The sequence below is a fragment of the Polyodon spathula genome, chromosome 2 (genome assembly GCF_017654505.1).
Source record: "Polyodon spathula isolate WHYD16114869_AA chromosome 2, ASM1765450v1, whole genome shotgun sequence".
NCBI classification, from domain to species: Eukaryota; Metazoa; Chordata; class Actinopteri; order Acipenseriformes; family Polyodontidae; genus Polyodon; species Polyodon spathula.
Genome location: NC_054535.1, coordinates 33,963,801 through 33,979,990, shown reverse-complemented (window position 1 = coordinate 33,979,990; position 16,190 = coordinate 33,963,801). Strand labels below are relative to the sequence as shown.

Below are 16,190 nucleotides of genomic sequence, written 5' to 3'. Positions count from 1 at the left end.
TCTGGAAACTTCTCAGAAAAATACGGACAGGGTGTATGCCAAAAAGAATGTTAGAATAGCAATATTAAATAAGTTTACTTTTAAGTTGTATCAGTTTGTTGTGTGTGTTTGGTCCTGTTGTTCTTGCACATTTGGCCAAAGCTAATTTATTTCCTGAGCCAGGTCTGTTTAAGCACCTTGGCTCCCCAACATACTCTATTTTAGATTCAGCGATACTGGTTTCTAGGGACAGCTTGCAAGAGGCCGGCTAATAGTTGAATGAAAGACAACTTGTGTTTGGAAGTCATCGTCAGAGCTGTTGTTTACTTATAGAAACGTGGTAATGCTATTCCCCTGCACACCGGGAGAAAAAAGGTGAAAATTAAATCTGCTTCCAAGTGAGGGAGGTCCAGGACCTCGTGAGAACTGTGTTATTTGTATTATGAGAAACAGCAGGTACATGTGTATTTGTATTGTAAGAGACAGCAGTATATTTGTGATTGTGGCAGTCGTGATATCAGGCAGCATTGTTTGTCTGGTTTGGCTTTCCCCCATTCTACTTTCTGTGTGATTGGGGTGATCTGTATTGATATTACATTTATCTTGGTTATATAAAGGAATACTATCAGGTTTCCTGAGACAAACTACTGTACTTATACTTTCAATGAAAAGAAATAAAACAGATGGTTGTGCCATTCATTTTTAGTATATGTGAATATGACAATATCCACAATCACTAAACTGAACTTTGTCTTTCATGAATATTCAATATCTTTCACAGTAATGGTTCAATCACTAAAACCACTAAAATCACTAAAAGAACAGTTTTGCTGTGTTGCTTGATGTTCTTTTTTTCTCCAGCATGTAAACCACAACTGCCAAATGATCTTTGTATTAACTTACTGAAGTTGCCTATTTTGTTTTTAACATTTATTGTTTCAGGAAGCCAATATTATATTAACAGAAGTCCAGTGTCAATTTACAGTATGTTTTAATTCCTTTTTCCCAGTATTATAGAGCATCCTGCTTCTTGCTGAGATTTTACCTCTGCGGTAGTGGCAGCCATGCTCTAGAGCTTAATAGCAACTATTATTTTGGAATTACTGAGTGGCATTAGTAGTTGAGAGTTCATTTGAGCTTCACACTTCTACTGCACCTCTTGCATTGCATGTCCTCAGAATGGTGTGCATTCATATCAAAGTAAAGATTTACACAGCCATGTATTGCAGAAAACAACTTATGAGAGGATCTAAAAAATGGAAGTTGCATTAAAATCATTTGCAATAGCTATCAGCTGTAGTGTTTGGTGTCCTTTGCTTGTATTCTTCCTGAATGTTCTGTCAGATATATGTGTACATACAGTAGTGCTGTCCCAATGTCAAATAGTTTATAGGGAGTGCATAGTCAGCCTTGTGTACTGTATATCCACTTTTGACTCCCAGATGGCATAACTAAAGCCCAGCTAGTATCCCAGTCCACAATGTAACCCACATATCCCTAGTGACCAGCATGCATTTGTGTAATGTGCATCAGAGTCACAGATGCACTGCTGTGCAAAATTGTTTTCTATTATTATAACAACCTTGACTTGCATATAGAAGGAAAAACACTGAATGAAATAACTTACAGAGAAAGTACAGAGAAATCATCTGTAATTGACAAACCCAGGACTGGAAGACCCAAAAAGCTGTCTAAGTTATGAGCAATACTTGAAGATAATGTCCTTAAGGAACAGAAAGAATACAAGTGTTGAATTGATAAAAGAACTGGCAGATGGCACAGGTGTTGTTGTCCATCCATCAACAGTACGAAAGTCACTCTTGAAATCAGGACTTAAAGGATATGTTGCAATAAGAATACATCTGTTACGAAAGGGGAATAAGACTAACAGGCTGAAATATGCATAAGAACACAGAAATTGGACTATGGACAATGGTCAAAGGTATTTTGGACAGTTGATGGATGGACAATGACATCTGTGCCTTCTCCTCTTTCTTTTATCAATTCAGTGCTTGTCTTCTATCTATTCCTTAAGGATATTACCTTCAAATATTGCTCATCCTTGTTAGACAGAGTTTTGGGTCTTCCAGTCCTGGGTTTGTCAATTACAGATGATTTCTCTGTAATTGTTGATTATGCTTCGGATACCACACCTTGAAAATCGAGTGATGCAAGCTATTTCACTCAATGGTTTTCCTTCTTTATGCAAGTCAAGGTTGTTATAATATTAGAAAACACTAGTGGAGGCTTTGAGTAAATTGCTGATGCTCATAAAAAATGCAGCATGTCTAAGACTTCTGCACAGCAGTGTATGTGTGGAGAAATATTATTTTATGTTTTACCAAAACATCTCATTACGTTGGCTCATTAATATTGCAGTTTGCTAGTAGTCAGTGGCCTACAAGGATAAGTCACTTTTTAAGAGCAGTAGTCAGTGGCAGCAGTCAAAGTCTTCTATGACAACAGTAGTAGAAGCAGAGAATGCTTCATGCAAGAGAGAACATGTTATACATTGGGACTACAGTATATACATTTTGATAATACAAGTGTATGCCATTGATGAGAAAAACCTTCAATCCAAAAAAAATAAAATAAAAAAAAAAACAGTGATATGTGTGTGTGTTTTTTATCTGGCACCCACTGATTGCTGCGATGGTGATGTAAATTCTGGGTAGTGTTTGCACTTGCAAGGCTGCAGGTGTTCTAAATAAGTCATCAACTGCATTATTCCCTCTCCAAAGGTGATGATACAATGACTGGGGATGGAGGAGAGTATTTGAGAGCAGAGGATCTCAAAGAGCTTGGAGATGACTCTCTACCCGGCCAGTACCTGGATGGTATGAATTACTTGAGGTTCAGCTTAGAAGGAGGCCGATCTGAAAGGTATTTATTGACATTTCATCCTTAAAATTTCTCCCTCTTCTTTTCATGTAATTCAGCCTATGCCAGGAGCATGTCAAAGCAATGTTAGATAATCTGTTACTATGGATGACATTTGTACAAATCTGTTATGATCTGTTATGAAAGGTGATGGTGTTTTGACTGTAAATAAATAGACTGCCTTTAGCTCTGTTTAGAGCTTTGAATCAGATTATCAAATTTGAGTGCAACAATGTCAAATGTATATGTATGTGTTTCTACATTTCTCTTTATTTTGCCATTTTCTTCCCATTTCGTTTTCATTATGCTTCCATAGTCACATGCACAGGTAGGTAAACTATATTATAGTCTATTGCACAAATTCCATTTTGATTTTTCATCTACTTGCTACTGTGGTTGCTGGATATGAGTAAAATAAAGATTTGATTTTCTCAGTTATATTCATACTCGGAAGAGTAGATAGCATAATTATGTCTTTCTCCATTATTTGTGTTTGAATCATATCAGAGCCATTACAGTAATACATGTCATGGCATGATATAAAGTAGGCAGCAACAATACAGGACACAATCCACTGTCTTCACTGCCTTGTCAATGTACTCCAGCCAAAGAACTTAATAAAGGTTAACATAAGTAATACCAGTAGATCCGAGAGAGAAAACTTTTTTTTGCTGCCAATGATTTATCAGTCTAAAATTCCCAATTCTGTTATTATATGAATTAGAAAATGTTATCTTCTTGTGTGAAGTCAAAGCCAGAAGATACATGTATTCAGATTGCATTGGTTAGAGTTCCAAGTGCATGCGATACAGTGGCATGTCACGTTTCATTCGCAGCAAATCCACGTTTGCTAGCACAGTGCTATATTGTAGGGCAAACACTTGGACAACCCTACATTAATACCTGGGATTTTAAACTGTACATCCCTGCCCTGCACATACAGTGCCGAGAAAAAGTTTGTGAACCCCAATGATAATTATGGAAATTCCATAGTTTTACCATGATAGCCTTCTTGAATCAAAACCAGTATTTTCTCAAATATCCAATAGGGTTTATTTTAACCAATTCCATGTCATTTGAAACAAAACGATGTATGAATTAGACAAACAATGAATAATTAAGATTCGGGGTATGTGAAAAAGTAAGTGAACCCCTGGTTTTATCAGCTCAGTTAAGGGGATAATTAGAATCAGGTGTTTAAATAATTAGGTAGATCTTCAGGGGTGAGTTTGGGAGGCCCCACCCTATATAAAGATCAGAAACTTTGTGAGTTTGGTCTTCAACATACAGGTGTGTGGAAACATGTCATGCCACGATCAAAAGAAATCTCTGAGGACCTCAGAAAAACAGTTTTTGATGCTCATCAGACTAGAAAGGGTTACAAAATCATTTCTAAGGATTTGAGGCTCCACCAATCCACTGTCAGACAGCTAATTTACAAATGGAGAAAGTTTCTCTACCCAGGAGCGGTCATCCTACCAAAATCTTTCAAGCAACAAACCAGAAAATCATCAAGGAAAAACAAAGAACCCCAGTGTAACATGCAAGGATCTGCAGGCCACTCTCACCTTGGCTAATGTGAGTGTTCAAGACTCAACTATAATAAAAAGACTGAACAAGAATGGTGTTCATGGAAGGATAGCCAGGATGAAACCACTGCTCTCTAAAAAGAACATTGCTACCCGTCTGAAGTTCGCCAAAGAGCACATAGATGATCCACAACACTTCTGGAACAATGTTCTCTGGACAGACGAGTCAAAGGTAGAACTTTTTGGCCTGTTTGGTGAAAACCAAGCACCGCGTTCAAACAGAAGAACCTCATCCCAACCGTCAAGCATGGTGGTGGGAGTGTGATGGTTTGGTGCTGCTTTGCTGCCTCAGGACCTGGACGGCTTGCTATCATTGACACAACCATGAATTCTGCATTGTATCAGAAGATTCTAGAGGAGAATTTCAGGCCATCCGTCTGTGAGCTGAAGCTGAACCAAAAGTGGGTCATGCAGCAAGACAATGATCCTAAACATACAAACAGATCTACAAAAGAATGGCTGCAGAAGAAGAAATTCCGTGTTTTAGAATGGCCTAGTCAAGTCCAGACCTAAACCCCATCGAAATGTTGTGGCAGGACCTGACACGAGCTGTCCATACAAGGAAGTCCTCAAATGTCACAGAGTTGAAGCAGTTCTTTAAGGATGAATGGGCCAAAATTTCTCAAAACTGACGTGAGAGACTGACCAACAGTTACAGGAAATGATTAGTTGAAGTCATTGCTTCTCAAGGGGGTGCTACCAGTTACTGAATCTAAAGGTTCACATACTTTTTCACACATAGATATTGAATTTTGAATCAGTTGTGGATAAATACATGTTGAAAAAGTATCATGTTTTGTGTTATTTGTTTAATCATCTTTATCTAGTATTAGGACATAGATTAAGATCTAATAACATTTTAGGTTTGAAATATGTGAAAATCCTAAAGCGTTCACAAACTTTTTCCTGACACTGTACATATCCACCGCTATACTCCTTAGCTTTCCTTAGCTCTCTTCCTAGATTGTGAGGTGCACTTTGTGTCTATAGTTCCTTTATTAGGCACCATGGATATGCTGTAGAGTAGTAGGACACATGCAGAAAGAACGTGGCTGCCCAGAGCTTGCCTCAATGTACCTTCCAGGGGTTAGAATGAAACATTTAGAGTGGTAATCTGGGAACCCCTCAGCATTCAGGTTACTGGTACTGTAAACTGCTGGTAGATTTAAGCAAAATACAGTACAGTGAAACACATTTTGGAATACATCAAAACTTCAAGATATTAAATATAAAAAATGTATATCAGCAACAGGGAGTGTTGCAGAATTGTGTGGTGCTGTTCAAATTCAAAATGTATAGTAGGGTAGTACAGCAGTTTCTGTTTTCAAAGTAGATAGTTTACCTTGTTTCTTGCTGTGCCACCAGCACTGGCAGGGACAGACAAGCCCTTCAAGTTTCTTTCATTCAAGTGCTCACCCCCCTGGAAATTACATACTATGCTAATAGCAAGCTTTTTCCACTTTCCCACATCCACCACCCCATCATCTCACCACTACATTTCCATGGCAACCTGACAACCCAACAGCCTGCGGTCCTTCAGTTCAGACAGGTCCCACACGCTGAGTCAAGGCTCTTACCTGAGGGACAGTGCCATGATCGAGGACATGATCGCTGCCACCAACCACCAGGTATGTCATTCCTCCTCTACTTCAGCTGCTTCACAGTGTGTTAACCTTATGTAAAATCTGACAGTCTTTTCCAGCATGGTTATGAAGCTAGCACTTTATTACTTGGTATGCACTAAACTGCTTCTAAGAGTCCCATGGTGAGCCAGCAACTTAACAAGCTGCTCCTTCAGTTCTTCAGATTGAAAAGGTATTCACTGGAAAAAAAAAAGTTTCTTTCAAATTGATAGGATGTGTTGTTTTCTTTTTTTTTACAATAGATGTAAAGGAATGTTAAAATAGTCTGTGTTTTTGTGTTTCTTAACAGGAACATTTTAGACACAAATTGAATATTTAGAATGTGTAATGAATATTTAGAATGTTTAATTACTGCAAAACATTAGATGTCCAAGGTTATGAATCTTAGACATGTTTAAAGGGTGGTTGTGTTTCTTAGATACATGTTTTAAAATAAGGGTTTCATTTATTTTAAGCTATGCATGAAAATCAATAACAAATGCTTATAGTAACAATTTAAATTGTTATTTTTATTATCCAACCCTCTTTCCCAAATATTTAGATATATACTGTACTGTATATTACATCTCAACATAAAAGTCGCGCTTTTGTTTAAGAACAGTGTTATCCTGTAAATTCATAGAATCAAAAATGAATGTAGCTTTTAGCTAAGCTACTGGGCTCATTGCTTCTAACTTTTTCAAATAGGGGCATTTCAGTCCGATCCTAACAAGCACACCTTTATTACCCACTAGGTGTCTGCTCTGGCCAGGGAGCCTGAAAAGGACTCATACCGCCTTAACTGGTGTACCGAGAACTTGGACAATGTGGCTGTTTCTTCCAGCCCAATTCACTCAGGGTAGGTAACTAAAAGCACAGCATGAAGCAACAGGGGGTGTGGTGGGGGAAAGCTATTGAGCTGCAGTGCACTGTACTTGTTTAAAAGACTTACAGCTTACAGTGTTTTAATATGGAGTTCTCACAGGTTAAGTTTGTAACATTAAATTACTTCAGGCAACTTACGTTTGGACGATATTGTAAAGCATTACAAAACCTGTCTGCATGTAATACACTTATTTTTCAATGTTACAGCCTTTTGTCATAATGCTTTTCATCAATATTTATGTTGATGACCTCTCATATAAGGTCTAACCTCTTTTTTTCTTCACTTTGTTCTGGGTATAACGTGGACCACAAAAAAGTTTCATTATGTGGTAATTATTATTCCTTGTAGAATAGCCCACATCCGTTTTGACACAGACCTTTGTTTTACTTTCAATGTCATAGTGCACTCATTATTCATTATGATTTCTGAATCAGGGGTTGATATTTGCACAAACTTTTAAAAATATGATTTGACATTTTGCAATACTTTTAAAATGTCTACCTAACGAAGGGGGGCAGGCTTTGATGACACACCACAATACTGTTATTTGTGTTAGTCTCTTAACTTTTTGAATGGCTGAATTAGAAAATAATTTGGTATACCATATCTGTAGGCCAAGCTCAAAGGACTGAATAATATAAGGCATGTCCTTCACTTCACTGGGTGTTAAGCTTGTACAAATAGGGGTTAAATCACAAATTACCAACTTAAAACCATCTTGGACCTTATCATAGTACTTGGGTACATGTGACCTGATTTGTCTTTACACCAAAATGCAAACAAATTAAATAAATAGTCGAAACAACTTAGAAGAATCAGTTAGGGTATTGTATGTCTAAAGTCTTTTTTATTGATGTTGTAAACATTGATCAGTTGATTTTTCTTTCCCAAGTTATGGTGCAAATTGCATTTGGGCATAAAGATCTTGGTAATTCAGGCGCATGGTAGATATTGACATTGATGTGATTTAAGATCGTACTGTTGGATTATCGTTGAAGTTAATTTGTCATATGTAAGGTATTTTGTGCCTATCATTCATGAAATAATATCTTTACACATCTATTCAAATTATATTTGTGGCCTGTACATATAATATTTGTAATAATGATTTCTAAAAGTAAAACAAGGTCATTTACTCTTTTGAACCTGTCTGTATTCAGAAGGTGTTTCTTAGAAAAACAAGCCTGAACCTAAATGTAACAGTCCCCATTGGTGAAATGGGCCTAAATCATTACTTTGAACTCTTGATTACTTACAATACACCCAAGTGCACAAATCAACCCTGAAAACCAACCCTCCTCCCTCCCCTTATAAACTGCTACAAAAACTATTTGTGCCATTTAAACCAAGAATCTTCTGAATTTACACTATGTTGTTATTATACTTTCTGAACTAATTCCAAAGCAGTAGATAAGTGGGTACTGTAGGTTATTATTTCTTGTTTATTTATATATACGTTTTCTTTTTATTATGTTTATAAAACCTATAAACCATATCTTTTTTTTTAGTTTTTACAGCTTTTCCTCCAGTCACATATTTCAGTCTCTCTCCTTCAGTTTCCTATTTTTTTTTTCACTCTCCTCGCTTCCTCTTGTGCTAAAGTCTCTGTTCTGTTTTCAGCCGCTCCTCTCCATGCCTTGACCATGACAACAGCAGGTGAATCTCTGCACCATGGCCTTTCTTTAATGTCTTATACTGTTTTTGCCCTTTTGTAATCTCATTATCACTCTGCGACTCGGGATGCTTCAGCGCTTTTGAGTACAATTAATTAATGCTGGGATAATTTGGTCAGTTGTGTTGACGTGATTTACAGTACTAAAACGCCATTAGGTGATTAAATTACCACAGTAGCCGCACAGCATACACATTCTAAGGGTTTCCGTGATGACAGAATGTGTTCCATTAACAGGAACAATTTATTCCTCCATATTATTTTTTTCTGCAAGTTTATAATCGCAATCCCATTAGAATCCAATTTCTACGCCAACAATCTGCTGTGCTGTAATTTCAATTATATGTCACCCATTAGTCTCCTGTATTATAATACACCATAATACAATCCTATTAAAGGAGTCCTAACTGTTTTAAACACCCATTTTCTTACCTCTTATTATATTACAGTATCAATGTTTCTATTTATTGAATTGGTTCTTTGCTTGTTTTCTTTTAATAATTCAGTTTAGAATTTGTAGATAGTTCAAAGACAACAGGTTCTAATTAAAAGTTGCAACTGCTTCCAGGATGAAACAGATTTGTTTTGATCTACAACTTTGTGCCTGAATTAAAGTATAAAACAAACAAATAATCTGATTATGTTTAATATAATAAATTGCAGACCCATGGCAATGTCACTAATGCTTATATTAGGAAGTTAGAAAATAGATTTAAGACTGGGTTAGAGCTCCTTTAAATTGCAATTAATGACATGGGTACGACAGCCCTGAAGCATTTGTGAAAAAGTTACTATAAATTTCTGTCTTGCAAACCATTACTAACTATGGAATGCTGTGTGTCCCACTTTCCTCCTTTGGGCACCACAGAAAATGCTGTGGGTATCCCAAAATAGGTCAAGTTGTTAAACTGGCTATGTACACATTTCACAGACTTGTTCTTTAATGTGTTTACATGCCACACTGCTCTCTGGCAGACGCTGGTTGAGAATGATTTAAAAGTGTGGAGATTATGCCACTATTCCTCAATACAATCTGCTGTTGAAAACTTAAAAGACCATATCTTCAGAATAGCACTAGGAAGGGTTGTCCTTTTCACTTTATCGTTTGAAACAATTCGACAAATAGGCATAAAACATTAAAAAAAATTTATTTGTACTTATAATTCTCAGTTAGCAGTCTCAACAACTGTGATGCAATAGGCTTTGTCGACCAAGAATGCTAGGTGCATTAAATAATTTGACTTGCCTGTGCTTGCCAGTAAGTTATTGTTGTCAGTTCATACTGTATGTCACTGGCATTTTATACTGGTGTTGACCCCTATGAGATCATGGTGTAATTTAAACTGACATAGTCAAGTCCAGTACTGAGTGTTGTGTCCTATGTTTCTATGTCCCATATGTGGTATTTGATGAACATGTACTCTTTATAGGTCAAAAATCAACCATATATAGTTAGCTTCAATATAAAATCTGCATGTAAATGTGTATTTTCCTATCCAGTTAAAAACCAGCAGGGCTTGGCCCTTCTAGGGTTCATCTTTTTACCTTGCTGCATGATGTGCTTAAAAAGTGGCCACCATGTGCTTTTAACATGAGTTTTGCATGAGGGTCTATAGAGAAATTCTGTCACTGGGTGTAAAATTGAAATTTTGAGATCATGCCTGAGTACTGTACTTGGTTTAATATAGTTATATTTTATTGTATTGAAAAAAAAAGCAAGAAATATGTGAATTATAAGTTAACCCTTTATTGCAAGATAGTATACATACCCTAACCCCAGAAGCTGTATTATGACCTCATACTCCAATAACATTATTGTAATTCATGCAATACAGTATAGGGTTAAGAGCATGTCTCACAGCAAGTCCATACACAACTTATTGAGAGTAAAAGAATATGGGGATAGGTGGAATAACCTGTCCGTCTGTTACATTTAGTTGTACATTTGCATGTACAGTAGATGGAGGTCTTGATTATCTACTGTACTTTTTCATGTGAAGAAACAAGGTACAGATGTTAATAAGATATGTGTTTAAATACTTTCAAAAAATATTTTCACCGTTTTCACACACAGCAAAAAATAAAATGTAAAAAGTTTCAGAACAATTTCAGAAACTTTTCTTCCAGCTGCATGTTGTGATCTACCACCACTGTTCAAGCAACTCTGGAACGAGTGACTATTCCTTGTGCTGTCTATTGGCTGATCTGGCTGTAGCAAATTGCTTAGAATATTCAGCTTTGTTGAACCTCAAGTCCTTTCTGGAGCCTAACTTGGTAATAGGGTGGAATAGAAAGGAAACTATTTTGCTTGAGGTAAAACTTTCAGTTATTTCTACTAACTTCTGCAACCAAAAGTAAAGCTGCTTTGCTTCTGCTGATTTAACTCAAATTACCTTCCCTGTAGAATTTAGAAACCTTACATTTTCTGCAAAGCATGGGCAATGCTATCTATAAGAAAAGTTGCCTATTTATTGGGCAACAAAAGTCAGGATAACTACTGTTAATGGTCACAGTGAATGTATCAATAAGCCCTGTCTATGTATTCGCAGCTTCCTGGTTAGTTTCATGGTGGATGCCCGCGGTGGAGCCATGCGAGGTTGCCGTCATAATGGGCTACGTATTATCATCCCCCCTCGGAAGTGCACTGCCCCGACACGGGTCACATGCCGGCTGGTGAAGCGACACCGACTAGCCACCATGCCCCCTGTGGTGGAGGGAGAGGGTCTGGCCAGTAGGCTGATCGAGGTGGGACCATCTGGAGCTCAGTTCCTCGGGTAGGAATCAGCCAACACTACTATGGAATGTACAAATGAATTTTAGCTGATTTATAGTCCTGGTCATGAATGTTTAATCACCAAATACCAGAATATGGTCAAACTGTAAAACGTTTTACTATTTCAATATATAGCAAAATAGTATGAAATGTGTTTTGGTAGATCTTCATTTGATCTTCACATCTGTCAGACACAGATATTCCTAAATCCTGGTGCTTTTATCTGCTTTTCAATTATATAATAGGTGATACAACTGATACAACTTTCAATATTCATGACTACCACTGAATGTATAGTTTCTGATTGAATTCTTGGGAGATCTGTTTATGTGTCTGTAAATTCAATGGGCAGTTTTGATGAAGTGTAGATTATAAAACCGAAGAATAGTTTCTGTTAAGTTTATGTTTTCAGTGTTACAGTAAATAGCTCAGAAATTACTAAATACCTTACTCCATAAACACACATCCACCAGGGTACATAACAGACATGTGTATATTTACACAAGATCTAGTGGCATATGGGAGTAAGTTTGGGTTTTCGTGACTAGCAGGTATACCAACAGTATGTTTCCAATATCAGACATAAAATAACAACTTTTGCACATCAGATCGTGTACATCCACAATGCATTTAATTAGCCTTTCTTTGATATATGTTTTCATTTTACTTCTATATAAAGTAGAATAAATCTTTCAATTTCCAGGTACATAATTGGAGTACACCTCCTAACACGTGTTGTGAAGAAAATGTTTAATTAGGATATAAGTATTTCATTATTAATAATGTATTTGTTCTGCAAATCTTAGTGCACATTTATAGTTCTGACAAACCATCAATTAGCACACCATTTGCAATTATTTAAAATAATTGTTTCAATAAGGTATTTTTTTAAACAGATGTATACAGCAAACTGTATAAAGTGAATTTAACAAGAGTGTAACTGAGTGTACAAACAAACTCATCAGAGTGATCTGTTTACACAAGTGGTTTTTAATACAGGGTGTACTCTATTATTATTATTATTATTATATTATTATTATTATTATTATTATTATTATTATTATTATTATTATTAATGTATTTATGTATTTATTTATTTATTTCTTAGCAGATACCCTTAGCCTTATAATTTTACAAAATATCACTTTACAGAGTATCATATTACAGATAAGAACAGTTATAAAGTTCAATAAAATCGGTAGCAAATTAAACCACATTCAAATAAGAGCAAACTAAAGAATACAGTAAATAATTACATTTAAGAGCAGTTAACATATAGTATTTGCTTACACAAGTAAGAGCCAGTAAAAGCATGTATTAAGTACAATAAATGGATGAGAATGATTTCAAATAAAGACATTTACAAAAAATATGAATACAGATACCTGTAAGAGTAAAATCAAATACAAGATACAAGAAGTAGTTATAGTTAAAGGCAGTAGTAGAATACGACAAGGTATAGAGCAATTCATTGCAAGTACACGCTGATGCAAGTAATGGTGCAATTAGGTGCAATATAGTCCAGTATAGTCGAGAGTTGTGGGGTTTACAGATGCTGTCTATATGATGTTATCACATTCACAAAGGGTTCAGGTACTCTTTTTTTTTTTAAGAGAGGAAGTTGGATAAAAAAAATAGCTTATCAATATCCTATATTAGCTAGAAGTAATTACTTTGAAGATCTTCCTATTGTCACAAGGAAGAAAAGCTGGAATTACACTCACTATTATTGCAGGTATGAAGCTATTATGCATTTGTCTGTTTTGGGTCATGTTCCAAATGATGCTTCATGGGTAGGTGTTCAAATGGGATTCTACACGTATTTGTTATGCCAGAAAAGGCTAATGTAAAGCAATGGTTGATAGAGGTTATTTTTTCCTTGTCCTTTTTATGAAAACCGGTTCTTGGCTAGGACCATTTTATTTGAACTCCTACCAATGGGTTGAATTTAACATTTAGGTGCTTTGCTGCACGCTCATTGTCACGGGTCCACATGACAGCCCAGATCATTTATGCAGCTGGTCATTGCTGCTTTGTTTGTAAGAAACATTTGCTGATAACAAAACCAATGGACAATTTATGCTCTCTTTTTTTACTGCTGCTTTGGACTCATTCAGCAAACTGCATCTTCCTACTGCCCCTCCCCCTCTTAATGAGGGAGAAAGCTTGGTTAGCCGAATTCTCCAGCTTGGGCCATCTGGAACAAAATTTCTTGGGTAGGAGAGACATACAGAACGTAATCCATGGACGCTGGCCTCCTATTCTCCTCACCCCCTGTGACATTTTTGTTTCTCCCACTTTTATTTCTCATATTTTTGTATACGTTCAGTGTCTTTTTTTTTTCTTTTTTTCTGGGTGAACTGGCAAGTATAGTTGTTTGTGGTATGCTTTATGTGTTTTAGTGCAATGTGTGTTGTTCACAAATTATTTATGAATTTGTTACCGCTTTTTTTTTTAGTTTTAGCATGATGCTCCCATAGACATTAATTTGCATAGTCTTCAGCATAATGTGGTGTTGTAGAGCCTGGAACAAATGTATGACCTTGCAAGCATAAAAGGTTCTGCAGTATGGTCACATCGCTTAATATTGTCAAAAACAATCCATTTTGTGTCAGCTATGGTCTGTATCATCCACACATGCAGCCCATGGGGTAGCAGATATTTCACCCTGTGACTAATGACCTTAATGTCTACGTGTTGGTAACTCCACACAGTCATTGCTGTGCATTGGGTCATTGCTGAATTCTTAAATATTTGGGGTGTTAAAACAGACTTTTCCACTTCAATAGGGAACACATAGGAACAATGTGGTATAATGGTTAGTACAAATAAGAAGTTCCAGCCCTCTTTGCCTCAAATTAATTCTGTGGGGAAGTGACTAGATCTTCTTGTGCCTCAGTCACACCCATCAATAATATGTTGACATGAATCACATTTGTAATCGAGGACCATGTTACACAGAAAATCATAAAAAAAATAAAAAAAACAACATTTGCAAAAATAAAAGGTGGTGTGATCTAGCAGTTAAAGAAAAGCGCTTGTAACCAGGAGGTCCACAGTTCAAATCTCGGCTCACTCACTGACTCACTGTGTGACCCTGAGCAAGTCACTTAACCTCCTTGTGCTCTGTCTTTCGGGTGAGATGTTGTTGTAAGTGACTCTGCAGCTGATGCATAGTTCAAACACCTTAGTCTCTGTAAGTCTCCTTGGATAAAGGCTTCTGCTAAATAAACAAATAATAATAACAAAAAAGTGTGTTGCATTTATAGAGCAACTGTTCTGTTAAGTTTTTCATAATAGGCAAATTGGACTTAATCAAATAAATCCTCAATAAACTATTATATACTGTCAAGTTTTTAGGTTATTTTGTTCCAGGTCTTACCACCCTATTTGTGAAGTGAATGAACGCCCATTCCCTGTGTCATTGTTTCTTATTATGAGTTTGTCATTGCCCCAGGCCGGTTATAGTGGAGATCCCCCACTTCGCAGCTCTGAGAGGGAAGGAGAGGGAGCTGGTGGTGCTGCGCAGTGAGACTGGAGAGAGCTGGAAGGAACACCACTGTGAATTCACGGAGGAGGAGCTGAACGAGATCCTGAATGGCATGGACGAAGGTATCTGGGGTTTTGCTTAAATTTCGTGAAACTTGTCTTGATTGTTGTTAATAAGCCTACAGCAGTCTATATAGTTCCATTTGCATAAAATGTATTTATTTTATTAAAACAGACTTTTTTTTTTTTTTTTTTTTTTTTTTTAAATAAAACATGAGTTAAAATTTTCTTAATAGGATCCTTTAGGATGTGTAAATAAAAAGTACCCAAACACAAATATGTGAATGGTTATCATTGAACAATTCATTGTAGGCAATGATAAGCCATTGTAAAATAATAAAAGCTTATAGTTCTAATGTTATTGTAATACAGTCTCAATACAACTGCATTTGTTATTGACCAAATTGTTTTTTTTTTTTTTTCATCTTTCAGAGCTAGACAGTCCAGAGGAACTGGAGAAGAAGCGCATATGCCGCATCATCACCAGGGACTTCCCACAGTACTTTGCTGTAGTGTCTCGAATTAAACAAGACAGCAACCTAATTGGACCAGATGGAGGGGTCCTGAGCAGCACTGTGGTGCCACAGGTCCAGGCAGTCTTCCCTGAGGGGGCCTTGACCAAGAAGATCAGAGTTGGCCTTCAGGTAAGCTCTGTGGTTTATGTTATATTTACCAAGATCAGAGCAATTAAAAGTCCCTTGACCAGTTAATGTTATGCCTAGGAAGACCATAAGGGAGGGAAGTGTGTGGTTGACACATTTTCTCATAGCATTGTATGATTTGTGAAATCCATCTTTTTTGCAGTTCATTGTTTTCACTGCTTTATTGTGCAGGCCCATCCAACAGACACTGATCTGGTACGGAAGATTCTCGGCAACAAGGCAATGTTCAGTCCTATAGTCACCCTAGAGCCCAGGAGAAGGAAATTCCATAAACCCATAACTATGACAATTCCTATTCCCAAATCCACCACTGATGGAATGATGAATGGATATGGAGGCGATACCCCAACCCTCCGATTACTGTGCAGTATTACAGGTGCGTGCACACCTTTAAACATGACAAAAACAAATCTTATTTAGCTATTCTGTCATTTTTTTATAGCAATTTTGTTATGATTGTGTGGCATTTTATTGTGCGCTTAGATGTTCCAAAGCAAAGTTATTTCTCTTAAATTGATGGCCAGCTGGTGAGAAAAAAAAATCACATCTGACCGAGCTGACTTTCACAGGTGCTGAAT

The 16,190-nt window shown here is 36.7% G+C and overlaps 1 protein-coding gene across 15 annotated transcripts in view; it reads left to right on the top strand.

The window, feature by feature from the left end:
* LOC121295531 (ankyrin-2-like) overlaps positions 1-16,190 on the top strand; it is a 239,531-nt gene that overhangs the window by 192,136 nt on the left and 31,205 nt on the right. For 8 of the 15 annotated variants that reach the window (XM_041220297.1, XM_041220326.1, XM_041220318.1 and 5 more), the window contains 11 exons: positions 2,721-2,862; positions 3,176-3,187; positions 5,974-6,076; positions 6,826-6,929; positions 7,273-7,284; positions 8,577-8,612; positions 11,178-11,402; positions 13,519-13,617; positions 14,859-15,013; positions 15,383-15,594; positions 15,784-15,988. In XM_041220297.1, coding sequence (XP_041076231.1) covers positions 2,721-2,862; positions 3,176-3,187; positions 5,974-6,076; positions 6,826-6,929; positions 7,273-7,284; positions 8,577-8,612; positions 11,178-11,402; positions 13,519-13,617; positions 14,859-15,013; positions 15,383-15,594; positions 15,784-15,988 — 1,305 coding nt within the window. The remainder of the gene's footprint in view (positions 1-2,720; positions 2,863-3,175; positions 3,188-5,973; positions 6,077-6,825; positions 6,930-7,272; positions 7,285-8,576; positions 8,613-11,177; positions 11,403-13,518; positions 13,618-14,858; positions 15,014-15,382; positions 15,595-15,783; positions 15,989-16,190) is intronic. The other 7 variants (XM_041220368.1, XM_041220388.1, XM_041220344.1 and 4 more) reach the window with 5 other exon arrangements.